The following is a 27,238-nucleotide window of genomic DNA, read 5'->3' as shown; positions in this document are numbered from 1 at the left end:
AAATGATATAGAATATTTTTATAAATAATATATAAATATTTATATGTATAGCTTTATATTATTATAAATATATAAATAAAAATTTATTTTATGTGAAATAAATTTAATATAAACATAAATAAAAAATAAATTTAATATAAATTAAAAATTCTATAATTCTTTTTGAAACCGGTTTTAAAAAAATAAACAGGCCCACTCACATTTTAACTTCACAGAATTTCCACGCCACTGAGGCACATCTTTTTGCTATAAATGAACTTAGCCCTGTACTAAGTCTGTTTCACATTGCCCCGAGGGTCAGCTACCCTCTTCGGGCACAGGAGAGACTGTCGAGACAGGGGACCCGTTCTGAGCACCTGCTCCTTCCTTACCAGGTCCTGAGCCAGTCGTGTGACACCTGTTACCTTGTTCAGTCCTCAAGGAAACCCAAGCTCACAAAGCCCGTGACTCATTCAGGCCTCGCGGCCAGAGAGCCTGGCGTGTTTGCAGGTCCCCCCCTGTGCCCACACCTCGTGAGTGTTTAGCGCCTTCCGTGGGCACATCAATGCGTGTGCAGCTACCACTTCCCAGCCTGCGGTGTGCACAAGTGGGCAGGTCTGAACCCAGCACCGTCAGAGTCATGAAGTTCCGTGGTTTCTGCTAGAACGCGGGGCGGAGCACTCTGGAGACGCTTAACTGGGTCTGTCTCATCCTAACAGCATACTGACCGGAGTCCCAGCCGAGTGGGTGGGGAGGCTACGGGGAAAGCACAGGTCCCCATCCTGCCCGCTGCCACGCATCCGCTCCGTTTGGAGCCCGCGTCCTCGTCTCTGCCAGCTTGGCCCACCAAGACCTCCGGGCAAAATGGAAATGCAGTGTCGACCCCAAGAATCCACTTGAGGCTGCCAGGTGGGCACGGGCTACAGCTGCCCGAGTGCCTCTCTTCCTGGGCTGGCACCTGCCTGGACACTTCACCTTCTGGAGGGTTCCATCAGGAGGGCTGGCACTCTCGGCCAGGCTGCTGTCTCTCTAGCTTCTGACACCAAACCCGTGATGTCTTTGCCCGTCAGAGCACACGCTGTTCTAGAACACATTCTCGTTTCCTTTCCTCTAGTCCTGCTCACGTAGAGCTTTCTGCCCGATCCTTTGTTGTTGCTTCTGCAACCGTGCGTCTCTCCTTTGGATCTCAAGGCAGTCAGCTGCCTTGAGTTGCCCTGGCTCGTGAACGTGCCTTCCAGAGCTGTTAGTATGAGCGTGTGCATGTGTGTGTGTGTGCACGCGCATGCTCCCTGAGAGCAGGCACTGTTTGTTCAGTGCAGTTCCTAGGAAATGAACAAGGCCTTCCGTAGTCCAGTCCACGCTTAGGTCCTTGCCCTCCTTCACGGCACCCTTCCTGTAATTTGTATGACATCCCAAGTCCTTCCCTGCACATCCCCAGTCCTTCCCCGCCTCCGTGCCGTCTGAATGACCGTCCTTGCTGAGAACAGCCTCGTGCCCACCCCGTCCTTGCCACCTCTGCCCGACTTTTCATATCACAGCTCACAAGTCACTTCCTGGACTCAGCCTACGTGGAGTGGCACTGCCTGTGTTCGTTCTCTCTGTATTTACCTGTGCTATCGCCTGTTTAATATCGGTCTGCTCTTGGAGACCATGAGCTCGTGGAGGGCCATGTAGAACTGTTACCAGGCTTGCTGGTTCTAGGACCGGAGCAGACTGACCTGTTTGCTTGGGAGATGATGGTCTTAGAGACACATGGCTCCTGCTTGCGGGACAGTTCCATAAGTGTGTAAAATAATGTTCCATGGCATCACTATCAAACTCCTCTGTTACTTCTGATTCCCTTTCTTTCTTTTTTAAGTTTATTTTATTTATGTTGAGAGAGAGAGTGCAAAAGCTGGGGAGAGGCAGAGAGAAGGAAAGAGAGAATCCCAGGCGGCTCCATGCCACCAGCCCAGAGCCCGATGCGTGACTCGAACTCATGAACCGTCAGATCATGACCTGAGCTGAAACCAAGAGTCAGACGCTCCACTGGCTGCACCACCCACATGCCCCAGGAATCAGCCAGAGTGTGACAGATGTGGAGTCAGATTCGGGAGGTCTGGGGCGAGGCCGGGACGGATGAGTCACGGCCTGGGACTCTCCCGAAGGCTCCACCCGCCTGCAGACTTCTCCCTCCAGTGGGGAAGAGGCGAGGCTTGTCCAGCCTCTGGCAGGGGGGACCAGGGTGACACTGGCAGCCAGGTGACCCTGAGAACCAAGGCAGCTGGGTTCTAACGTTCAGAATCTTTTACGAGGAGGCAAACTTCCTGCTTTGGAAGAATCCTGGGCAGAGAATGGCACCCCCCTTTGGCCCATGGCGCAAACAGACCCATTTAGCCTGCGGGAGGCCAGTAACGGTGTGCCGGACTCGTCTCTGAAATTCCCTTTAGGCAGATACCGTTCAGCCTGCTTCCCACCTGGGCCCCCGGCCTGGTCACGGGCACAAGTCGCACAGGCGTGCCGGGGTGAGCCGGCATCAGCATGACCACCGGCCTCAGTGTCCACCGGTCTGAGACACTGGGAAAGTGCTTGAGGCCTAGAAGAAACAGCCGGCAGAGGTGCCCTTTGGACTCTGCTCCGGGGAATCGGAGTGGGGAGCGGTGGGGGTTTTCCCCTTTCAGTCCGCAGGCCCTGCCCGGCCAGGGCTCCTCCAGGCTGGCTGTGCGCCTGTGCGGTTAGGGTTTAACTCAGCTGCCTGGACTCCCGCCCTGGAATTTGCACTCGCTGGGCCCCGGCTGTGCCAGACGGGCAGCCCGCGGCGTCCTGCAGGGCCTGACTTTCAGGGAGCAGATCTCCTTGCTCCGGGATGGGCGTGTGCTAAAACCGAGGGGCGTTCCGATCGATGATCTTCGTTGGAAATGCCAGAGGTGTTTTTAGATGTATTATTTCGTTTTATGGTTTCTGCTGGGGCGCACCCAGACTTTCACCTGGAGGGAGGGGAGGGAGGGGGGCTGTTTGTTCAGTGACTCATTCCCTGAGGTTCGTGGGAGCCGCCCCGCCTCCCCGTGGCTGTGGCGGCTTCCTTGTGCCAGCCGGGTCACCTGCCCTCCTAACTGCCCACGTGCTCCCTGGTGCTGAGTAGCCCAGACTGCATGGCACCTGCACGGACCTTCCAGAAAGGAGCAATGGCTTTTGAGGGCGAGTGAAGATGTTCGGGTCCGTGCGAACGGCAGCGGCCCTTTCCAGCTAGATGGTGCCGTGATCGTGGGTCAGGTGGAGACAGTGCACACTTTCAGGGGAGTTTGGGGTCGGGGGGGGGGGGCTCTGTCCACCTGGGCAGCTTCTGCTGTCAGACTGGCATGCACTTACGTCCTCAAAAAAAAAAAAAAAGACCAGCCCAGCCCCAGGTATCGTGGGTGCTCCCTGGGTGGAGGAGGGTTCAAGGGGAGGCAACAGAGACCTTGTCACCAGCCACTCGTGCACAGTGAAGCCTAATCCAACAGCCTGCCCACCCTCTAGCCCTGCTCTTCAAGGGATCCCTTTCCTGGGGGGAGGGAGTCCAGCCTTACCCACCCCCTCTACTCTAAGCAACCCCCAGCCTCCCTCTTCCTTCGTCAGGTTCAGCATCTGCCTTCTCGTCCTGCCAGCGTGCTGGCCAAAGAAACCCCATCAAGTGTTGGGGAGCTACAGGTGGGAGCTGAAGGGTCCCCAGGAAGGAGCCCGATGAGGGGCACACGAGAGCCCCAACAGGAAGACTGACTGACGCGTCGGAACTGATAAAATTACCAGACCGAACAGCGAATCTCCTTAGGGTGAAATCACTGAGGTTGCATTGTGATAAAACACACACACCATGAAATGGACTACGCCAACCGCCTTTAAGGGTGTGGTGGGTGGCGTTTAAGCACCGTCACGTCATGGCGCAGCCAGTCTCCCGAACTGCTCTTCTTGCAAAACTGAGACTCTGCTCACCGGAAACTCCCCATCCAGCCCCCAGCCCCTGGCATCCTGCCTTCTGTTGTCTGTCTCTCTGAGCCTGACCCACCGTAGGAACCTCGAGTTTGGGCAACTCCTGCCGTATTTGTGTTCCTGTCACCGGCTTTATTCACTCAGTTATCCACGTTGTAGTGTGCTTCAGAATTCGTTTCCTTCTTAAGGCTGGATAATATTCCAGAATGTGTGTTTACCACTTTTTATTAATTCATCCGGTCATGGACGCTTCGATTGCTTCCACCTTTGGGGGACTGTGAATAATGCTGCTGGGAACCTGGGTGTGTCTTTTCAAGTCTCTGCTTTTTTGGGTACATGCAGGTATCCGTTGTTTTACTGTGCTTTACTCTGTCAGGCTTCACAGATACCACATCCTTTATAAATCTTAGGTTCGTGGCGACCCGGAAACAAGAGAGTCTGTTGGCGGCATTTTTCCAACAGCGTTTGCTGACTTCAGGTCTCTGTGTCACATTGTGGTAATTCTCGCAATATTTCAGATTTTCTCATTACAGTAGAACCTTGGGTTGCTAGTCACTTGTCCTGCGAGTGTTCCACAAGACGAGTAAACGTTTCTGATAAATTTTAACTTCATAAACGAGCCATGTCTTACAGTACAAGTCGAACGTGATGCCAAACGTCACACGATCACAACCGAGCCAATGGTTCTTGAAATTTGCTTTTACAAGTGCTTTGGATGACAAGCATGTTTCCAGAACGAATTATGCTTGCAAACCAAGGTTTTAGTGTATATTTGTTAGGTTGACCTGGGATCAGTAACATCAGGTCGATGTCCCTCTTGTCATTGTTCTGGGGTGTAACAAACCACACCCAGGTGAGAAAAGATGGTGACCTTAATGGATGAATGTCATGTGTGTTCGTCAGCTCCACAGACCACCATTCCGGCCTTTCTCCCTCTCCTCAGACCTCCCTATTCCCTAAGACACAACGATGTTGAAATGAGGCCAGTTGATAGCCCTACAATGGCTTCTACATGCTGAAGCAACAGGAAGAGCCACATGCCTCTCAATTTTCATCAGAAGCTAAAATGATTAGGCTGAGTGAAGAAGGAGTGTCAAAGTCTGAGACAGGTGAAAAACTAGCCCTCTTGAACAAACAGCCAAGTTGTGAGTGCAAAAGAACAATGCTTGAAGGAAATGAAAAGTGCTACTCCAGTGAACCACATGAATGACAAGAAAGCAAAACAGCCTTATTGCTGATCTGGAAGAACTTTTGAAGGTCTGGATAGAAGATCAAACCAGCCTCAACACTCCCTTAAGCCAAAGCCCAATCCAGAGCAAGGCCCTAACTCTCTCCAGTTCTCTGAAGGCTGAGAGGCAAGGAAGCTGCAGAAGAGAAGTCTGAAGCTAACAGAGGTTGGTTCATGAGGTGTAAGGAAAGAAGTAGAGTCTGTAACATAGAAGTACAAGGGGAGGCACAGCAGCCTGTCATCCAGAAGGTCTGGTGAAGATCATTAATGAAGGGGACTCCACTAGACAGATTGTCAGTGTAGACAAAACAGCCTTCTATTGGAAGTAGATGCCATCCAGGACTTCACAGCTAGAGAGAAGTCAGCGCCTGCCTTCAAAGGACAGCCTGACCCTCTGGAAAGGGGCTATTACAGCTGGTAACTTGAAGTCAAAGCCAATACTCCTTGATCGTTCTGAAAATCCTATGGCCCTTAAGAACTGTGCTAAATGTACTCTGCCTGTGCTCCTTAGATGGAACAAGAAAGCCCGGATGGTGGCACTTGTGTTTATAACATGGTTTGCTGGATATTTTAACCCCGCTATTGAGACCTACTGCCAAAAAAAAAGATGCCTTTCAAAATATTACTGCTTATGGATAATACATCTGGTCACCCACAAGCTCTGATGAAGATGGAAATGAGATCAATCTTGTTTTCATGCCTGCTAGCACAACATCCATTTTACCTACCATGGATCAAGCAGCAAGTTCAGATTTTTAAGTCTTCTTACTTAAGAAATATATTTCATAAGGCTATAGCTGCCACAGATAGTGATTCCTCTGATGCATCTGGGCAAAGCCAACTGATAACCTTCTGGAGAAGATTCACTATTCTAGGTGCCATTAGGAACATGTGTGATTCATGGAAAGAGGCCAGAATATCAACATGAACAGGAGTGTGGAAGAAGTTGATTCCAACCCCCTGGATGACTTTGAGGGGTTCCAGACTTCAGGGGAGGAAGCCAGTGCAGATGTGGCAGAAACAGTAAGAGAACTGGAACCAGAAGAGGAGCCCGAAGATGGGACTGAATTCTTGCATCTCATGATGCAACATGAGAACATAGAAGAGCAAAGAAAGCGGTTTCTTGAGATGGAATCCACTGCTGGTGAAGATGCTGTGAAGACTGTCAGAATGACAACACAGGATTTAGAACATTCCAGAAACATAGCTGATAGAACAGCAGCAGCATTTGAGACAATGGATATCAATTTGGAAAGAAGTTACCCTGTGGGTAAAATGCTATCAAATAGCATCACATGCTACAGAGGAATTGTTCGTGAAAACAAGAGTCAACTGATGTAGCAAAGTTCATTGTCTTATGTTAAAAAATGATCACAGCCACCCCACCCTTTAGCAGCCACCACTCCACCCTCATCATTGAGCAGCCGTCAATGTCAAGGCAGGACCCTCCACCAGCAAAAAAGATGATGCCTGAAAGCTCAGATGGTGGTTAGCATTTTTTAGCAATAACGTATTTTTAAAGTAAGGCATGCACTTTTAGGCAGAATGCTGTTTGCACACATAGAGACCACAGTGTAGTGTAAACGTAACTTTTATATGCACTGGGAAGCCAGGCAGTTCACTTGACTGGCTTTATTGTGATGTTTGCTCTGTTGTGGTGCTCTGGAACCAAACCCACACCAAGGTATTCCCAGACCCAGAGAGGAATTATGGTGGTTCTGTTTTTAACTTTTTGAGGACTTTCATACTGTTTTCCAAAGTGGCTGCACCAGGTTGCATTCCCACTAACAGTGCACGAGGGTTCCTCTTTGTCCACATTTTTGCTGATGTTGACTATTTTCTTTCCTTTTTTTTGGATAGTGGCCATCCTAGGATAGGATAGGATAGGATAGGATAGAATAGAATAGAATAGAATAGAATAGAATAGAATAGAATAGAATAGAATCTGGGGCACCTGGTTGGCTCAGTCAGTTAAGTGTCCAACTCTTGATTTCAGCTTAGGTCATAATCTCATGGTTCGTGGGTTTGAGTCCCACATTGGGCTCTGCAGTCCTGCTTGGAATTCTCTCTTGCTCTCTCTCTGCCCCTGCCCTGCTTGCTCTCTCTCTCTCTCTCAAAATAAATGAATAAACTTAAAAAAATAATAATACAGTACAATAGTGGTAGTTTGGGGTTCGTATTTTTCCATGATTTAGTATACTAGACCTGGATGTGTCCTACGGCCCAGCCGCCAGTGTCCCTCCCGGTGTCCCCAACAGAACTGAGGTCCAGAGAGAAGAGATCCAGGCGCAGTGGCTCAGATCCTGATGGACACACAGGATGACATCTGAGACTGAGACCCACTGGCCAGCAGAGACTAGGAGGAGGCGAGGGTCAGGCCGAGTCGTGACCACAGTGCCTCTGCACACCTGCCCCGCCGCCACCCTCCCCACTGCAGGTGCTCAGGAACCCACTGGAGGGCTTCTTGGAGGCCGGGACTGCGGCTCTTTGTGGTTCTGAGCAAGGACCGCCGTAGCTTTCGGAGAGTGGGTGTCCTCAGTCTACGTGGGGGCTCCTCTCCCCTGCCTGCACTTGCCTTCACTTGGAAATGTCACTGTCATCTCAGACCCAGGTCATAGAAAGCCATCTGGTCATCACCTCCCAGAGCTTGTTCTCCGATAACCTGCTTTGAGCCCTTGTACAAGAGTCAGAGGCCGGGAACTGCAGACACCGTGGAGTCCCCCTCCTCTCGAGGGCCCCTCCCCTCCGTCTTCCTCCTGCGGTCGCTCTGTCCATGCACCCTCCCCACGAGGTACCTCACCCCTCATTCAGTATGTCCCCAGAACTGAGATGTTTCTGCTTGCTGGTCTGGCCGTCTCTATCGGGGCTCCCCCCCATGCGGCTCCCCGCAGCTGTTCCCATACTTGTTCTTGAAGATCATCAAGGATCTCCACCGGCTACGGATTAGTTAGCTCCTTGGCTCACTTCCCAACCAGACCCTATTTCCTGCAGCCGCTGAGCCTCTCTCTGGACAAAACAGATTCCCTCCCCTTTCTCAGTGACCTTGACAAAGATAATCCCCAACTATTTGCGGGACACTGGTATTTGGAACCACCTGAACACTCTTCCCCAACCAGCAAAACGAAAGCAGCAAATCTCTGTTCCCATAGACGATGAGGATCCAATGAGATAAAGCGGGTTTGGGAAAACCACAGCACTCTGGTGGCCCGTAGGGCAATGTACTCAACCCGCGATGCTGTTTTCATGTCTCCTCCTATGATGTGCGTTACAGGTTTATTTTTCTTCCCCTCCACCTACCAGGGACATTTCCCCTCCCTTCCTCCCCTTCTCTCCCGTCTCCAAATTCTGGCCTTTCTCTGGACCAGCCGCTCAAGCTTTCTCCGTAGGTGGACGCCCAGTATTACAGTCTTGCCAGATTTCCTCAATATCATCCCTGCCTCAAGATCTTCCAAGTGTGCTCTGTCCCTTGTAGGCTGAAACTCTATATAGTTTTCACCCTTGTCAACATCGTCATCATCAATATCATCAATAAGTGTTTGTAAATACCTAAAGATACGAGGACCCTGTTGAGACTCTAAACAGCCTCAGTAAAGCATCTGCAGTCTTCCAGAGACATGAAATGATGAGGCAGCGAGATTGCTACCTGGGCAGATGAATGGCAATGAGGGCGGCTGTATGTGTGCAGGGCCTAAGGCTGGCATCGAGCGGCTTTCTCGGCCTGAGGTCTGTGCGCTCACGGACACACACAGCTTCTGAAGTGGGCCGTGACTCCATCTACCCATCAGGCATCGTGTCTGGTGTGGAAATTTCTCGTGTGCGCCCCTCAAAATGCGCAGATATTATTCTGTGAAATCAAAACACGAAGTCACAGCTTTATCGGCACATAGCGTCATAATCTGTCGGTTGCCTTCGTCAAGTGATACGGAAATTGCAACTAGAGCCACGTGCCATTCTGACGTTCAGGAGCCTCTGTTCAAAAGAAACGTTGCCGTCTGGAGCGCCTGGGTGACTCTCAGTGGGTTAATAAGCGCCTGACTCTTGGTTTCCACTCGGGTCATGATCTCACAGTTCCTGGGTTCAAGCCCCATGTCAGGCTCCATGCTGATGGTGCAGAGCCTGTTTGGGGTTCTCTCTCTCCCCATCCCTCTTTCTCTCTCTCTCTCTGCCCCTGCTTGCTCTCTGTCTCTCTCAAAATAAATAAACTTACTTAAAAAAAATGTCATCCATTAACATAACCCCGGCTCTTAGGTAATTCAGATTTGATTGGCCCATGGTGGGGACTTGGGCCCTTGGAAAACTTCCCAAGTGCTTCTTCAGCATAGCCAGGAGGAGTCCCCTGGTCTCAGCCTGTGTCCTTAAGCCCAGAGCCCACAGAGGCATCTCAGATGTGGTTTTTCGCTGTGTCTTCAAGAGATCAAAGCATACGGGACAGGGTGTATGGTGAGGCACAGACAGGGTGCACGCTTGTGGGTTTTCCAGGGGCAGGGAACATGAGACCCGTTGCCAGCCAAGTGGGGGAAGGGGAAGGGAGATTCGGGATTGAGGGTCCGGGGAGAGCCCTGACTTCCCGGTGGCACCGGTAGCTACGGCCCTGCAGGGGACAGGTATGTGATGGCCTGGAGTCTGGCATTGAGTCCTGGAGCCCAAATGGAAGCACACTGACGGTGTTTGCTGTGAAGCAGTTCAGAGCCTTTTTGGATCTATTATTATTTTCTCAGAAAGAGCCAGACATCCATTTTGTTAGTGTGAAATGTTCCAGGTTTTTCACTGTTGGCTGAGGTCCGTGTGTGTGCCCAGGCAGATGCATGCACACATGTAACACCGAGCTGGACAAAATGCATCCCGGGGTGTCCTTGCAGCCTGCGGGGTTGCAGCTCTTGCACGGGGTTGTGATCGGGGTGCGGAGAAAGGGGTGAGAAAATGCACGCCTCGCAGTGGGTGCTGGGTTCCTGGCAGGTGGAGGGAACCCCAGGAGGCAGCAAGATGGCCTGGTAGAGGCTAGGTGGTCGGGGACATGGCCTTTATACTGAGGTCAGTGATGAGAGCTGGGGCGGCTGCTTGGAGAGATTCTTTTTTGTTAATTCTTTTTTAATGGCTCTTTATTTTTGAGAGAGACAGACATAGAGCGTGAGCAGGGGAGGGGCAGAGAGAGAGGGAGACACAGAATTGGAAACACGCTCCAGGCTCCGAGCCGCCAGCACAGAGCCCAACACAGGGCTTGAACCCACAAACCATGAGATCATGACCTGGGCCAAGATCAAGAAGTGGGTGCTTAACCCACAGAGCCCCCCAGGTGCCCCAGATGTAAGGTTTTTAACGAGAAAAAAAGGAAATAAATTCGTGTCTACGTTTCACAATAGAGGGTAAGCCTTGAATGTCACTCTTAATCCTTGTGTTAACCAGTGACATGAATGGCAGTAGTTTGTGGCCTTTTCTGAATCCCATTTGCTATTTTCTCCCCAATTTTAAGCGGCCTCTTTTGTTTTACAAGCAATACACAAAATTAGGAAATGCATAGCAGTGAAAAGAGCCAAACCCTATGCTACCCGTCACCCATTCTTCGGTGGGTGCCTCTTTCTGGACTGCTTATGACCCGTTGCTACAATGGGTAACTCTTAAAAATGGGATTTTCCATAACTGATAATAATTGTTTTTAAAAAAAAATCCTTATCAAACACTGTGGCATATCAAATTATATACTTTTAAAGTATATTTAACTAGTACCAGCACGGGGGCTCCTGGGTGGCTCAGTCACTTAAGTGAAGTCTTTGACTTTGGCTCAGGTCATGATCTCATAGGTCGTGGGTCTGAGCCCGTGTCCAGCCCTGCACTGACAGAGCAGAGCCTGCTTAAAATTCTCCCTCTCCCCCTCTCTCTGCCCCTCCCTCAATCGTCCTTTCTCTGCATCTCCCTCTCTCTCTGTTCCTCCCCTGCTCACATACTGTCTCTGTCTCTCTCTCTCAAAAATAAATAAAGATTAAAAAATAATAAAAAATAAAAAAGATTGTTCTGAAGGAGACTTTAGACCTGTTACCTTTCAGTGGATTGGCAGGACTTGGGGTGGGGGGGATAAGATGGGCAGGAGTGGCCCCTGGGGTCAGGATGTCTGCTTTCCATCCCTATTCTGACACCCCGATAACCAGGGGCCTTCAGGGGAGCTACAGATCTCTTAGACCCCCAGTTTTCTCAGCTGCCAAATATCCTGAAGACTGAATGAGGTGACCTGCCCAAGGCTGTTATTAGCGTGGGTCCTGATGCTGGGAAGACGATTACAAAATACTTATAGCCTCTGTAAAGTAAGGTCCTTATGTATAAATAAATGTCTACACAAGCAGGCTTTTCTGAGGACCGAGAAAAACTTGTAAGAATGATTTGTCGGGTGGGGCATCCAGGGGGCTCATCAGGTTAAGCGTCCGACTCTTGAGCTCGGCTCAGGTCGTGATCTCACGGTTGGTGAGTTCGAGCACTGACAGCTCAGAGTTCCCTTGGGACTGTCTCCCTCCCTCTCTCTGCCCGTCTTCTCACTCGCACTCTCTATGTCAGAATAAATAAATACACGTTTAGGGAAAATAAAGCAAAAAAAAAAGAATGATTTGTCAGGAGGAAGCATCCTCACGGGTGATTGTATGAACTCCGAAGTCGGGAGCTGCCCCCTCACCCCCTCTTTCTGTGCCGCCCCTGCTTCAGGAGGAAGACGAAGGGTCGCGCCCCTCCTCCGCCTGGGAAGCCGGCCACCCCGAACGCGCACGGTGGACAGACACTTCGCCGAGACGTGTCGCCCGGCCCTCCACAGAGCCTGCTGCACATGGAGAGCCTGGAGAACAGCTTGGTGGCCGTCACCGTGGTTCTGCCCAGCGGGCTGGAGAAGAAGAGCGTGGTCAGCGGCAGGTAAGGGCCCTGGCGCCTCGGGGCGGAGGGGCGGGGGTCACTGCCATCCAGCCTCGGGTCCAAGGAGAACCGAAGAGTGGATCCTGAGAGACTGTGCTCGCTCCCTTGCCGGGCAGGATCTGGGGCCCCTGGGGTACAAATCTGGGCCTGGGTGACAGTGTGGAATGACCGCATGCCCCCCCCCCCCCGTCCTCCTTCGAGAGCAAGGGCTGCGCAGCTCAGTCCTGGGAGAGGGTAAGCTCAGGGGAGGGGGCCCAGCAGCACCTGGAGTCCGCATCCCGGGCGCTGAGGTTATACAGGCTGAGAGGCCCTCCGAGTGACCACTGACGGTCTGGCCCCCGGAAGTATAAATACACGGATCAAATTTCCAAACGCAACTTCCAGAGCAACTTTAGACTGATGGCTAAAACCCAACCCTGGATCTTAAGTTTAAAAAAAAATTTTAACGTTTATTCACCCTGGAGAGACAAAGAGAGACAGAACATGAGTGGGGGAGGGGCAGACACAGAACCGGAAGCAGGCTCCAGGCCCTGAGCTGTCAGCACAGAGCCCGACGTGGGTCTCAAACTCACAAACCGCGAGATCATGACCTGAGCCGAAGTCGGACGCTTAACCGACTGAGCCACCCAGGCGCCCCATGGATTTTAAATTTAAGGCGAACGGTTTTCAGCCCCGAGATGCCCACCTGAATCCTTTGTGAGATCTGATCCGCCCAGGAATGTGCCTGAGGTCAGGGTTACATGCCCTTCTTCCCACGTCAGCCACAGAAGGCAAAAGGGAGACATTGACAAAGCTTCCTGCAATCATAGGATTAAGATTTTCAATACTGATAGAATTTCTGATTTTTTTCCAAAATATATCATTACATTGATCAATTTTGTGCTACTATCTTTTTAAATGTTTATTTCTGAGACAGAGCGTGAGCAGGGTGGGGCAGAGAGAGAGGGAGACACAGAATCCGAAGCAGGCTCCAGGCTCCGAGCTGTCAGCACAGAGCCCGACGTGGGGCTAGAACTCACTGACCGTGAGATCATCAGCTGAGCCAAAGTCGGAAGCTCAACCCACTGAGCCCCCCAGGCGCCCCAATTTTGAGCTACTATTGATGTCACTGATAACTCTATTTTAACAAAGTCACAGGAACACAGACGTTAAATCTCAGTGTTCATACAGTTTTTACAATAGAGTGATACAGTAATCAAGTATAGAGACTTTGAAGCATAAAGATAGATTTGTCTAATTCTGAGGCAGGAGTGAATAGAAGTCCTGTTTCTTGGAAAACAAGGAGAACAAGAAGTGATTGAACATATTTCAATCCTTCAGTGCTCAGATATACTTTTTAAAATGGATAGTGTGGAAATCACGTCACTGTGGGTGGCTTTTATTCTTGGCAAAGCATTGAAGACAGCAATGGAACACTTTTTTTTTTTAAGTTTATTTATTTTGAGAGAGAGAGAGAGAGAGAGCATGTGAGTGAGCAGGTGGGTAAGGGGCGGGGGTGGGGGAGAGAGAGAGAGAGAGAGAGAGAGAGAGAGAGAGAGAATCCCAAGCAGGCTCCACACTGTCAGTGAAGAGCCCAACGTGGGGCTGGATCCCATGAGTCACAAGATCATGACCTGAACCTAAATCAAGAGTCAGATGCTTAATCAACTGAGCCACCCAGGCGCACTTGTATTTTAAAATGTCAGTATTTAGGGGGCGCCTGGGTGGCTCAGCCAGTTGCATGTCTGACTTCGGCTCACATCGTGAACTCACGGTTCATGGGTTCAAGCCCCACGTCGGACTCTGCGCGGACAGCTCGGAGCCTAGAGCCTGCTCTGGATTCTGTGTCTCCTTCTCTCTCTGCCCCTCCCCTGCTCATGCTCTGCCTCTCTCTGTCTCTCGAAAATAAATAAACGTAAAATGAAAAAAAAATTTTAAATGTCACTATTTAGATTCTCCCTGAAATTTTATGCTTTGCAGCTGTTTATACTGAAAATTCTAGGTGGCAACTCGATGTACACAGGGCTACGTACACCTTAAAAATTGCTTCGTGAGGTGTGCAAGCAGGGACCGGAAGCAGCCTCGGTGTATGGCTGGGAGGGGAGCTGTTGAGTCGTGGGACACGGCATCTTCTCCCATGCTAGGTGATGTCAGCCTGTTTCCCAGGGTGGTACCACCCGCCCACACGCCCGGCGTGGCGCTCGCCCCCCAGGGGGAACCCAGCAACCGGGCTTCATGCGACAGGGGCTTCCAGTGACAGGAGTTTCCGGTTTCTTTGTTTTACAGAGCGGTCCGTGTGCTCAGTACATTTCTCCCGAGGAACTTTCGCTTGAGGCACATGCCACATTATTCTAGGTTTACAAAGGAATAGGTGTGTGACGTTCTATCAGCGAACGTATGACGGTTTACTTGCCGTCCTTGTATTCTCAACCCAGTTTTTAGTTACGCTGAAACATACCATTTTACTAAAGTAGGATTAAGATATAAAAACTGTGAATATTGACTGTGACCTACCCGATGGGCCTGTAGCTAAGTGTACCCCCCGTGAAACCACTGCCACTGTCAATCTGCTTCCGTATTTTTTAGGAAAGTGGCCTCTGAGTCCCGTCGCAATACTCTCATATGTGCGAATGCACGCAGAGAGACAGAATGCCTGCCTGACAAGTACAAATATTATTTTGAAAGTCATTTTCTTTCTTTACATATATATTTTTTTAATTTTTTTTAATGTTTATTTATTTTTGAGAGGGAGAGAGAGGGAGAGAGGAGCAGAGAGAGAGAGACATGGAGACAGAACTGGAAGCAGACTCCAGGCTGGGAGCTGTCAGCACAGAGCCGGACACGGGGCTTGAACTCACGAACCGTGAGATCATGACCTGAGCTGCAGTTGGATGCTTAACCAACTGAGCCACCCAGGCGTCCCCATTTTCTTTTTTTGGTTTATTTATTTTTTTATTTATTTTGAGAGAGAGAGAGAGAACACACACACAAGTGCAAGCAGGGGAGGGGCAGAGAGAGGGAGAGAGAGAGTCCCAAGCTCCCACGCAGGCTCCGCACCTTCAACGCAGAGCCCGACGCGGGGCTCCATCTCACAAACCATGAGATCGAGACCTGAGCCGAAACCAGTCATCAGATGCTTAACCGACTGAGCCACCCGGGCGCCCCCAAACACCATTTCCAAACTGAACACGTTCTTCCAATTTTATCCTTAAAAAAATTTCTTTTCCTTACAAAGTAGAAACTACCACTGGGTAGTTTGTAGCCAGGAGAATACGGGCAGCTTTAACGAGGGATATGAAAACACTTTCCTCTTTCCCAACAGTGAAGTATAACCCTTTCTCCCAGGCTTCCTGCGGGATTAAGTGAGTCAGAGCTGCAGCCTGTGGGCTTTCGTAACTGGGTCCTTGGCATCGTGACCCTTGCTGATACAGCAGGTGCTTGCTTGGGGAACTGGTTTTATATGTCACACTCTTTAATAATACCCGAGCGGGTTGAAGTCCCAATTCCTGACCCTTGCCTCAAATAGATCTACTAATTACTAATCGATGTGGTTTCTCTCTCCGGTTTTTCTAGAGAACATGTCCCATAGTTCATGGGACAAGCAAGCAGTTTGTAATTTGTAACCAGCCCCTTAAGCATGCTTTCTCCTGTTAGGAAAGATTCTCCTAGAGAGAACATTAGTTTATTGCAGTCTGCTGATGGCGTTCTGTGTATGACTGATGTTTGTTCTTTTTTTTTTTTTTTAAAGCTTCCTTTGGATTTAGAAACTTAAATGAAAGACTCAGTCTGTTCTTATAGAAATTATGACATAAGAATTCTTGTTCTGGGCCGTTCTTTTTTGTTTTTTTAAGTTTATTTAATTTTGAGAGAGAGAACACACACACACACACATACACACACACACACAGACACACACAACTTGGGAAGGAGCAGAAAGAGAGAGAGAGAATTCCAAGCATGCTCAGTGCAAAGCCTGACACAGGGCTTAGTCTCACGAACCATGAGAACATGATCTGAACCCAAATCAAGAGTCGGACGCTCAACCGACTGAGCTGCCCGGGCGCCCCTGTTCTTTCTGGGCCATTCCTAAGAGAAATGCTGCGGTCTGTGTTTAGGAATGGTGTTACCAGCACGGCATGTGGGTGGTAAACGAGGCCACCAATTCAGTTCCATCGCTTTTGCTGGGGCACACTTAACGAAAAGACCTTTGAAAAGACCTTAGCCGAAAGAGAGCCTCATAAGCTGTGCCAGCCTCTAGAATATTGGGGCTGTGTCTTTCGACGTGGGAAATCAGGTCCATGTTGGCACATAAACCCAGGAGGCCCCAGGGCAGGAAAAGCCCGATGTTCCCTCTACGGAAACACAGGAAATCTCCCTCGGAATTCATTCCTGCGATTCTTCCAGCAGAGGCCGTTGGACCCCCTTTCCCACAGACGCACTTAAAATTGTTCAGGGGTTTTCGGGCCCCAGAGCTTCTGGAACGGCACAGGCTCTCATAGCACAGGCATTGGGTTTCTCGTTCCTTCTGGAGAGAGCATACCTGTTCCAAGGTAAAGGGGAGGGAGGCTGTGAGCCGCCATAAGCTCTGGGGTGCCTTCACCCCTTGCCCCCCGATGTGTTGGGGAAGCCTCTCCCGAGGAGCCCGGGGCTCTGGGGGCCAAAGGAAGCTTGTTCTCTGCTGCTCAGCAAGGTGAGGAGGTGAGGTGAGAAAGTCCAGTTCTGGTGCTGGGGAGGCAGCCACAAGAAGGCAGCTCCCTAAATAGCTGGCTAACAAATTGGTTTAGTCGATTGACATTTCTGTTTGGGCAATATCTTCTTTTAGAACACTTTTAATTTTTCTAGAACAGCTGTAGTTCCCTCGAATTGAGAGGAAAGCACAGAAATTTCCCTGCCCCCACCGCCCCCCTCCACGCATGATCTCCCCTCTTGTCTACGTCCCCCCAAAGTGGGACGCTCCTTACAGTCAGGAAGCCTGCCGGACACATCCTCCTCCCCCAAAGTCTGTCGTCGATGACCTTGCGGGACCATCTTTCTTTTTTTCTTTTTTAATTTTTTGTAACGTTTATTTATTTACTTTTGAAAGAGAGAGGGAAAGAGGGAGACACAGAATCCGAAACAGGCTCCAGGCTCCGAGCTGCCAGCACAGAGCCTGATGCAGGGCTCGAACCCACAAACCGTGAGATCACGACCTGAGCCAAAGTACGATGCTTCACCGACTGGGCCACCCAGGCATCCCCCTAACACCTAACTTTTCTGGAGCACGAGGAGGAGGACATCCCAGCAAGCAGAAGGAAATAAAACTCACTTGCAAAATGACCCGTTTGTGCAAGAGACAGGGAGATCCAAGGGCCCGGACGTGAGGCAGCCGTGTGGGGCCGAGTCTCCTGAGCACCCCGGGTCCCCATCAAACAAGATTACGAATGCCTCTGGGGACACAAAGCTCTGTTCCAGTGCCAAGCAAGTTGTGAGAAAACGGGCACATCAGAGCATTCATTTTCCTCAAGTATAGGGAGCACTAGTCTTCTGTTAAAAGCAGCGTGCAGATTTCACGTGCACATTTAAGATAAACACTAACATAACTTGAAAGATAACTGGGCTGCAATGCCTGGGGGGGCCAATCAGTTAGGGTCAGACCTCGGCTCAGCTCGTGATCTCACAGTTTGTGAGTTCCAGCCCCGCACCAGGCTCTGCTGTCAGCACAGAGCTCGCTTCGCTTCCAATCTTCTCTCTGCCCCTCCCCGGCTCATACTCTCTCTCAAAAATAAATAAGCATTTCTAAAAATGTTAAAACATGCAAATTTCACACGCATGTATAAAATAAACACTAACAGGCGCCTGGGTAGCTCAGTCGGTTAAGCGTCCGATTTTGGCTCAGGTCATGATCTCACGGTTCGTGAGTTCGAGCCCCATGTCGGGCTCTGTGCTGACAGCTCGGAGCCCAGAGCCTGCTTCGGATTCTGTGCCTCCCTCTCTCTCTGCCCCTCCTCTGCTCATGCTCTGTCTCTCTCTGTCTCAAACAGAAACAAAAATTTTTAAAGAGTGTATAAGGGCACCTGGGTAGCTCAGTCGGTTGAGCGTCCGACTTCAGCTCAGGTCATGATCTCACGGTTCGTGAGTTTGAGCCCCGCATCGGGCTCTGTGCTGACGGCTCAGAGCCTGGAACCTGCTTCGGATTCTGTGTCTCCCTCTTTCTCTCCCCCTCCCCTGCTCGCTCTCTGTCTCTCTCAAAATTAAACAAACCTTAAAAACATTTTTTTTTAATCAAAATAAGAGGGGCACCTGTGTGACTCATTCAGTTAGGCGTCTGAGTTTGGCTCAGGTCGTGATCTCACAGTTCATGAGTTCGAGCCCCACATCGGGCTCTGTGCTGACAGCTCAGAGCCTGGAGCCTGCTTCAGATTCTGTGTCTCCCTCCCTCTCTCTCTTTGCCCCTCCCCTGCTCACACTCTGTCTCTCTCTCTCTCTCAAAACTATAGAAATATTAAAAAGTAATAAAATAAACACTAATATAACTTTCAAGGTAATTGGGCAGAGGCACCTGGGTGGCTCAGTCAGTTGAGTGTCTGACTCTTGATTTGGGCTCAGGTCATGATCCCAGGGTCATGGAATCGGGCCCTGCATCAGACTCGACACTGAGTGTAGAAACCGCTTGGGATTTTCTCTCTCTCCCTCTCCTCCCTGACTCCACTCATGCTCTCTCTCTAAAAAAAAAAAAAAAAAAAAAAAAAAAATTTACACGTAATAGGCTGTGAATCAGCTCCCCCCAGGGGGCGCATTGGCTCACCTGCCACGTAAGAAGCAAAAGCCTGCTTGTGTTATGACCTGGACGCAGGAGGCTCCAGACTTGCAGGAAGATGTCCTCCAAGATAGAGGTCAAGGGTGATGAGGTCCAAGTTCCGAGAGAGCACAAGTTACGTGGGGAGAGCTTAACCAGCCTGCACCCATGTTGATATCACCTGTCCACACCTCCCCAGGTAACAGCCCGTGGCCAGAAAACTTAGGCTCTCCAGCCTCTGCACGTTTCTCTCTAGGTCAAGGTGTTCCGACCAGCATGGTTTTGCAAACAGTTTGAAAAGCCTTAGAGAGGGCACGTCCGTCCAGTTGGCTTAACCCCATCTGTCCCCAGGGTCACGTACTAAGACCACTTGCGGGCTGTGGTGGCTGCCTGGCCCCACGAGGCATTTGGGTTCTGTGAGGGTGTGGCCAGCAAGATTTGGGGACTCTGGTGCCGTCATCCTGATGACTTGGTTTCAGACTTGTACGTGAGGTGAAGGTTCCCCTGGTCATTTTGCTGCTGTCTCGTTCCCTCCAGCCTCACTTGACAGGCCTGGGACCAGACCCTAGTCGGTGACCCTAGCCTTGAACGTAGAGCCCTGTCTCTGACCCACGAGCTTCTCTGGCTGTGGGCTTCTTCAGTCTCCTGCCCCTTCATTGTCCCTTCGTGTGTCCTGCCTGTGTGTTCCTTTGTACCCGACCTCGTCTGTCGGGACCGCCTCTTGGCTGGCCCCGCGCACGCCTTGCCATGCCCTGCCCCTCTGATGCCACATGGAGCTGCCATCTGGACGGGCTCCCTTGTAGCTACATCTTGCCTTACTCAAGACTTGGGGCTCCTACTGGCCTCTTACGAAAGGCCAGTAAGAAACTAGGCTGCGTTTGACCAGTTTCAGGTTCGACGATCTCATGGTTCGTGAGTTCAAGCCCCACATTGGGCTCAGTGCTGACAGTGTGGATTCTCTCTCTCTCTTTCTCTGCCCCACCCCTGCTCTCTCTGTCTTTCAGAATATAAATAAACTAAAAAACTGAGTAAATAAATAAAAGAAAAGAAATACAAATTCCCAGACCAGTCCTGGTGAATCAGAAACTCTGAGTGGAGCCCAGCAATCTGACCTTCAATACACCCCAAATTTCAGATTATATGTTAAACTTCAAGAACCCCGGCTGCAACACATGCCACTGGCTGTGTGAGAACGACCTGGAGAAGTGCGCAGTCCCCGAGAGGGAGCCCAGGGTCTCACTGGCTGGATGGCAGGAAGAAGGCAGGAATTAAGGTTAGTGTATGCAGCTCAGGAATGACCCTCAGCAGCCTGACCACAGGCAGGCTTTGCAGTGTAGATGAGAGTGCATCCCAGAGAGGGGCAAGCTTTGCGATATAGACGAGAGTGCGTCCCAGAGAGGGACAGGCTTTGCGGTGTAGACAGGAGTGCATCCCAGAGAGGGGCAGGCTTTGCGGTGTAGACGAGAGTGCGTCCCAGAGGGGGCAGGCCTTACGGTGTAGACAGGAGTGCGTCCCAGAGAAGGGAAGGCTTTGCGGTGTAGACAGGAGTGTGTCCCAGAGAGGGGCAGGCCTTGCAGTGTAGACAGGAGTGTGTCCCAGAGAGGGGCAGGCCTTGCGGTGTAGACAGGAGTGCATCCCAGAGAGGGGCGACTCATTACCTCGACTCGTTGCCTGGCCCAGCTTGACGAGAGTAGGATGACGTGGCCTCTCTGACTTCCCAGCCCCATGGTCCCCAAGAGCCCTCTCCTTTTCTCTGGTCCTGAGTGCTCTGCATCTGGCAAGACTGTGGGCACAGGCTGACCATCACCCTGCCAGGATTTGTAAAAGAACCATGTGAAAGAGGACTGGCTTTTCCTTATCAATTTTTTTTTTTTTTTAAAGAGAGAGAGGGAGCATGTGCACAAGTTGGGGAGAGGGGCGGGGTGGGGGTGGGGAGAGAAAGACACAGAAACCGAAGCAGGCTCCAGGCTCCAGGCTCCGAGCTGTCAGCACAGAGCCCAATATGGGGCTCAAACCACAAACCGTGAGACCATGACCTGAGCCGAAGTCGGGCACTTAACCGACTGCGCCACCCAGACGCCCTTGTAATTGTGTTTTTTAAAAGAAAGATGTGGGGAAAAATTGTATATCCTTTTTAAACTTAAAAACAGAGATCGCCACAAATACCAGGAAGTAAATATCATTCCTACGTTAGGAGCAGTTAAGAGACATTTGGGGAACAGATTAAAGAGGCCGGAGGGAAAATCAATATTGAGGAGCAGTTGGGAGAGGAAACCCTGGAGGTCCGCCGCGTGACCCCTGCACCCCTAGCATCTGCCACGCGACCCCTGCACCCCTAGTAATGTGGTTTGGGGTGATCAGTCCTCTAGTACTTGGGATCAGAGAGAGAGAGAGAGAGAGAGACCCTGCAAAGGGTGTTCGTGTTAGTCTTAGTTCAGACTGCCTTAAAATACTAGACACTGGGGTCTTCAACAACACACATGGCTTCTCGGAGCTCTGGCGTCTGGAAGTCAAGGTCACGGTACAGGCGGGTAGATTTCCTTCTGAGGCATCATCCTGGGTCATAGGCAGCTGCCATAGCTCTGTGCTCATGACCTCTTCTTTGTGGATACACAGAGCCAGCTCTCTGGTGCCCCTTCTTATAAGGACACTAATCCTACCGGATTAGTGCCACGCTGTGGCCTCCTGTAACCATAATCCCATCCTTAGAGGCCCCGTCTCCAAATATGTTGGGGGTTAGGGATTCAACATGAATTTGGGGAGGACACAGTTGTCCCCAGCAGTGTTAATGCAGGGTGTGCTTTGGGTGCTTAGCACTGATGGTCTAGACAGCTTTCTTAATACACCTGACTCTTCGTTTGACATTGTGAGCCTGTCTGATTGCCTTAGTTTGCTTCATTGTAAGATTGGGGAAACTTCACGGTGCAGTGTCTCAAGGATGCCACTTGGAATCTTGGCGTTTGCTGAGAGCAGGACGGAGCTCAGCCACATACAGACGGGATGTCTGCTCTGAGCCGGGTACAGCATCTCACTGCACAGAATCCCAAAGCAGAAAAAACAGGAATGAGTCAACTCATGTATTTTGCAAACACATCACATTTACAAATTCCCGACACTGTGCTCAGTGCCTTACAAATGTTCATTGACTTAAGTCTCTAACAGGTGGATGCTGTCATTAATGCCCTCACTGGTGAGGAAACTGAGGCATGGGGGGTGGGTCTGAGAACTGGTGAGTGGCGGTGCTGGGACAGCATCCCGGGGAAGCTCCCCTCACACGGCTGGTGTGTGCAAAGCTGCACATCAGGGTCAGGTGTTGCTGCATCCAAGGGCAGGTAGCAGGGGAGGTATGGAGGGGTCAGGCTCAGGATGTGAGGAGAATGTGTATGAGTAAGCAGGCAACCTCTTCCTGTCTCCAGAAGTTTCTTAACAGATAACCTCTTCCAGTCTCCAGAAGGTTCTAAGCAGGCAACCTTTTCCAGTCTCCAGAAGGTTCCAAGCAGGCAACCTTCTCCATTCTCTGGAAGGTTCCTTCCTGTGGCCCAGTGGCATAGGGACTTGCTACAACCCCAGGAGGGCACACACTGATACCCCATTGGAGAAGCTGTCAGCTCTCCACAGGTGAATCTGTAACAGAAGCCCACGGGGACCAGGAGGTGTCTCTGCCTATCACTGGGCACTGCCATTGTGCTTTGGCTTTCCTCTCTTTCTGGGTGACTTTTTCCAGGAGCATCAGAGGAGCCTTGGAAGAACTGGCTTACTCTTGGGAGTTTGGCATTTTAAATGGCAGCTGATGGCAGATTAACCGGTGGGGCAGAAAGGCCACCCACCCCCACGTGCCTCATTTTACATGGACGTGAACCTGAAAGGCGTATAGCAGGGCAGTAGTAAATCAGGTTGTGTTTTATTTTTATTTTTTATTTATTTTTTAAAACATTTATTTATTTTTGAGACAGAGAGAGACAGAGCATGAATGGGGGAGGGTCAGAGAGAGGGAGACACAGAATCTGAAACAGGCTCCAGGCTCCGAGCTGTCAGCACAGAGCCCGACGCGGGGCTCGAACTCACGGACCGTGAGATCATGACCTGAGCCGAAGTCGGATGCTTAACCGACTGAGCCACCCAGGCGCCCCAGGTCGTGTTTTAAATGAGCCTGGGGAAGGGTCACACCGAGCGGCAGACCCTGCAGGAGATGTTGTAAGATCAGGTCATGCTTTCGAATCCAAGTCCTTGTGTTTGTACCGGTGCACGTCCAGCTGCTTAAGTGAAGCTCAGGTTCAGTCCTCATCAGCCGCGTCCCTCTGGGGGTCACCGATACAGATGTCCCGAAGGAGAGCAAGACAGCTATCAAAGCCTGAGTTCCTGTCACCCCAAAACCTCCTTACATCCCTGTGGGAGCCCCTCTGTCTTGGCTTGGGCTCTTGCCACTGGGAAAGGATAGTGTCCAGTGTGCTGGAACAGGTTGACTTTGTAATTGGCCTCTGTGTTCCTCGTAAAATTTAAGCACATGTGATGGCCAGGCGTCTGGTGTTGAGTTTTATGATCATGCTCTTAACAGTGTTTTGTTTTGCTTTGCTGCCTTCTCCTCCCCCCAGTTTTTTTTTTTTTTTTTTTTTTTTTTAGAGAGAGAGAGGCAGAGAGAGAGGGAGACAGGATCTAAAGCGAGCTCCGCACCGACAGCAACGAGCCCGACGCAGGGCTCGAACTCAACGAACCCAAGTCAGACACTCAAACAACTGAGCCACCTGGGTGCCCCACCTCCCCCCAGTCTAATAGTAAATTTGAGGAGACAGGCCTCCAGCACATAGAATTTTCTTTGGAACTTCTTCCTCCCCCACCCGCCCCCAAAATTTTGTTGAGAAACTGCCTTCCACCCTCAGTTCTTGACAATATCGCTGTAACTTGAACATGAGGAGCTCTCTGTGGGAAGGAACCCATCCTGCATTAAGTGAGATAGCAAAGGCCAGCATGGATCAGTCAGTTCTGGGAGGAAAGCCACTGGACACGCAAGGCAGAGACTTGGGCACCCCCTTCTTTATTCGGGCGGAAAATGGGTACGTGACTATATTAGCACGTCCAGTTAAGTACTGGCTTGCGTGAGGGCAGGATGCTTACTTACTCTCAGTAATGGGGGCAAATGCCACCCTGTCCCAGAGCTGGCTGCTCCCTTTTACAGCATCTAATTCAGTGTTTCAAATATGTCACCAAGTATTGCATTAAAAGAACAGAAGAGTGACATTACTAGCTTTTGTGTTCTTTCTGGTTTATATTCTAAGATTAATTCAAATACTTGTCTGGCCGTTTATTTGTGTGTGCTTACCCTGGTGCCAGTAGACTGTGGGTGGAGACAGAGACGGGGAAGGAGCGAGCGTCAGATGGACCAGGGTCCCAGGCCCATCTGCCTTTTCCTGGAGACCCCACCCCTCAGCCTGGGTGACTGAGAAGGGGAGTGTGTAAGTGCCATCAAGGATACACAGGGCATGGGAACAAATAACATGAGGTCATTTTAGCATTGTTAGAAGTCTGCTTTCTGTACTGAGGCTTTTTTTTTTAATGTTTTATTGATTTTTGAGAGAGAGAGACAGACTACAAGTGGGGAGGGGCAGGGAGAGAGGGAGACACAGAATCCGAAGCAGGCTCCAGGCTCTGAGCTGTCAGCACAGAGCCCGACGCGGGACTTGAACCCAGCAGCCTTGAGATCGTGACCTGAGCCGAAGTCAGACGCTCTAGTGACTTGAGCCCCCCAGGCGCCCCTGCGTATGGAAGTTTTCAGTGGAACGTCCTCACATCTTGCAGCCTTTTTGTTGTATTGCATTAATCTCGCTGTCAGAATAAAGATGGTTTTTGCCCCGGAGCTGAAGGAATCCAAGTTTACAGTGTTATTAGCTGGTGTGGCTGTGTGTGCTGGGGCACTTGGCGAGGGTGGGCGCTTCATCAGCCCTACAGATGCCCCATCACAGTCCAGGGGGCCAGGAGTCTCCTGAACTCGGGTGATGCCAGTGTCCCCGAGTATCCCCCAATTCACACACATGCTGTTAATTACTTCCCAGATAGTAGGTGGGAGCAAATACTGTCATAGAGGAGATGGCTCTAAAAAGTTGTTTTGGGGACAGCTGGGTGGCTCCGTCGGTTAAGCATCCACTTCAGCTCAGGTCACGATCTCATGGTTTGTGAGTTTGAGCCATGCATCGGGCTCCGCACTGACAGCTCAGAACCTGAAGCCTGCTTTGGATTCTGTGTCTCCCTCTCTGTCTCCCCCTCCCCCGCTCACGCTCTGTCTCCCTCTGTCTCTCTCAAAAATAAATAAACACTTAAAAAACTAAAAAAGAAATCAGAGGAAAGACGTATGCTTTTTGCAAAGTGTATATACTCCATTGCTTGGGAAATTTCAGGAAAGAGAGGTCGGCTTTAAATATAAAAGCATTCTGCCCAGCAGATATAAAAGAGGTAAATGAAATTCTTTGGAGGAATCCACACTGTTATTCTTCTCCCATGGTAAATAATCCCCTGTGGTGGGGGACATTATGAAAATCTTGGACATTCAAACTAGGGCATTTTCTTAGTTGTTTTTTTTTTTTTTTTTAAAGCCATTCTTTTTTTTTTTTTTTTTTTTTTTTTTAGCTATCATCTTCAACTTAAAATCTTTGGTTTTTAAGATACATTATAATTTTGAATAACTGAAAGTCTAGTTTTTAGTGATCTCACTTGTGCTAACTGACCTCCTAGGATTCAACTCAGCATATCCATGGATTTAACTACAAGTGTAGCTCTTTCCCCCGCTCTTACGGGTTTGATCTACTGGACGCTTTTTCAGCTCTGTTGTTTACTAGTGTTGCAGATGTTACGACTGTGTCGTCCAGTACAGTCATGCGTCAGGAATTCACGAGCTGCCGTTGTCCTTGATAAGCATGACCAGAGGACTGCACATTCACCTGCTGGTTCGTGTGTTTGGCCCTTCCCAAGCTTGACCGAAGGGAGAGTGCAAATGTCCCTAATTAATGTGATTTGTTTCCATTTTTGCAGCCATGCAATGATGGACCTGCTGGTTGAACTTTGCCTTCAGAACCACCTGAATCCATCCCACCATGCCCTGGAGATCCGGTCTTCGGAAACCCAACAGCCTTTGAGTTTTAAGCCAAACACTTTAGTTGGGACCCTGAATGTGCACACTGTGTTTCTCAAAGAGAAAGTTCCCGAAGAGAAGGTTAAGCCTGGCCCACCTAAAGCACCTGAGGTCAGTAGGACAAGCGGACCCTTTGTCACCTGAGGACATATGCAGACACCTGTGGCCCAGGGGTTGAGGAGGGGGCTGGTGGGGCCCCTCTTATCTAAGTAACACCTGCAGACAGCTGTTGTTGGAATGCCTACTAACAACGCTGGGCAAAGTGAGGCCCTAACTGGGCTTCTTTTCAAAGATGGAAGTAAACTGAGCTTAATAACATTCACGGTTGTAACTTTGCTCCTTCGGATGTTATAGAAGAGGAATCAGTCTAGACCAGAGCCATCCACTGGAACTTTCTGCACAGATGGGAATGGTCTGTAACCCTGCATGTTCCAAGGAGGCCGCCCCTGGCGCGTGTAGCTAGTTATTAAGCAGGTGTGATGCAACTTGTGTGATTGAGAAACTGAGCTTTTAATTGTATTTAATTTTAATTCATTTACATTGGAATAACCACAAGGAGCCCGTGGCTACCATGTTGAATTAGGTAGAACCGCTCTAGAAAATCCTAGGTCTTTCAGTCCAAGGAAGCTATGGCGATACGGGGAAGATTTGAACTTCTCCTAGACAGAGGAAAAACAGGAGTTTTCCCTTTGGAGAAACTGACGTCCGAAATTTGTACTCAGTGCACTTGGGGAATATCTCATACACAGATTTATTTCAGGCTTTTGGTTATTGGTTAAAATGAACTCCAGCTGCTTATGGTACTTCTTAATAAAGCTTTGCTGTGAATCTTTTAGTGCCATTGGAAAGCTTTTAGGTGCTTGGAATATCTACTAAATTTTTCTGCTTTTAAACATGGCAGTTTGGCCAGCAGTTCATCTTCTGTACGTTTTTAGGTTTGGGTGGTTAATAAATTATAATCGGTGCCATCGATACCCTGGAAAGGGGCATGGGATCCAACGAACTATTCAGCACGCACTTAGTGGGTCTACTCTTCAGGGCGTTCGGACAATGTCGAGTCAGTAAAGGCCAAGAAAAAGTTGCCTTTATGAACCTTTGGCATATTAAAATTTTTTTGACGGGTCCGTTTATCAGTAGACATTTAGAATCAGGTGTAGTCAAACCGACTGGTTTTTTCCCTGATTATAATGGCTCTCATTATATGTTTATTACATGTATATGTCTGCTGTATGCCTCTTATATAGTCCCAGCTTAAATATGTGTATGTAGTATATATACACAAAAATATGTATATACACAGACATGTATACATACCGTATAT

The 27,238-nt window shown here is 49.9% G+C and overlaps 1 protein-coding gene across 3 annotated transcripts in view; it reads left to right on the top strand.

Annotated features, from left to right (window-relative positions):
- COBL (cordon-bleu WH2 repeat protein) overlaps positions 1–27,238 on the top strand; it is a 260,429-nt gene that overhangs the window by 90,779 nt on the left and 142,412 nt on the right. For all 3 annotated transcript variants that reach the window (XM_049641276.1, XM_049641277.1, XM_049641275.1), the window contains exons 2-3: positions 11,843–12,043; positions 25,818–26,028. In XM_049641276.1, coding sequence (XP_049497233.1) covers positions 11,843–12,043; positions 25,818–26,028 — 412 coding nt within the window. The remainder of the gene's footprint in view (positions 1–11,842; positions 12,044–25,817; positions 26,029–27,238) is intronic.

This window comes from Panthera uncia, chromosome A2 (genome assembly GCF_023721935.1).
Source record: "Panthera uncia isolate 11264 chromosome A2, Puncia_PCG_1.0, whole genome shotgun sequence".
NCBI lineage: Eukaryota > Metazoa > Chordata > Mammalia > Carnivora > Felidae > Panthera > Panthera uncia.
The sequence above is the reverse complement of the archived record's forward strand: the minus strand, read 5'-3'. Positions and strand labels throughout refer to the sequence as shown.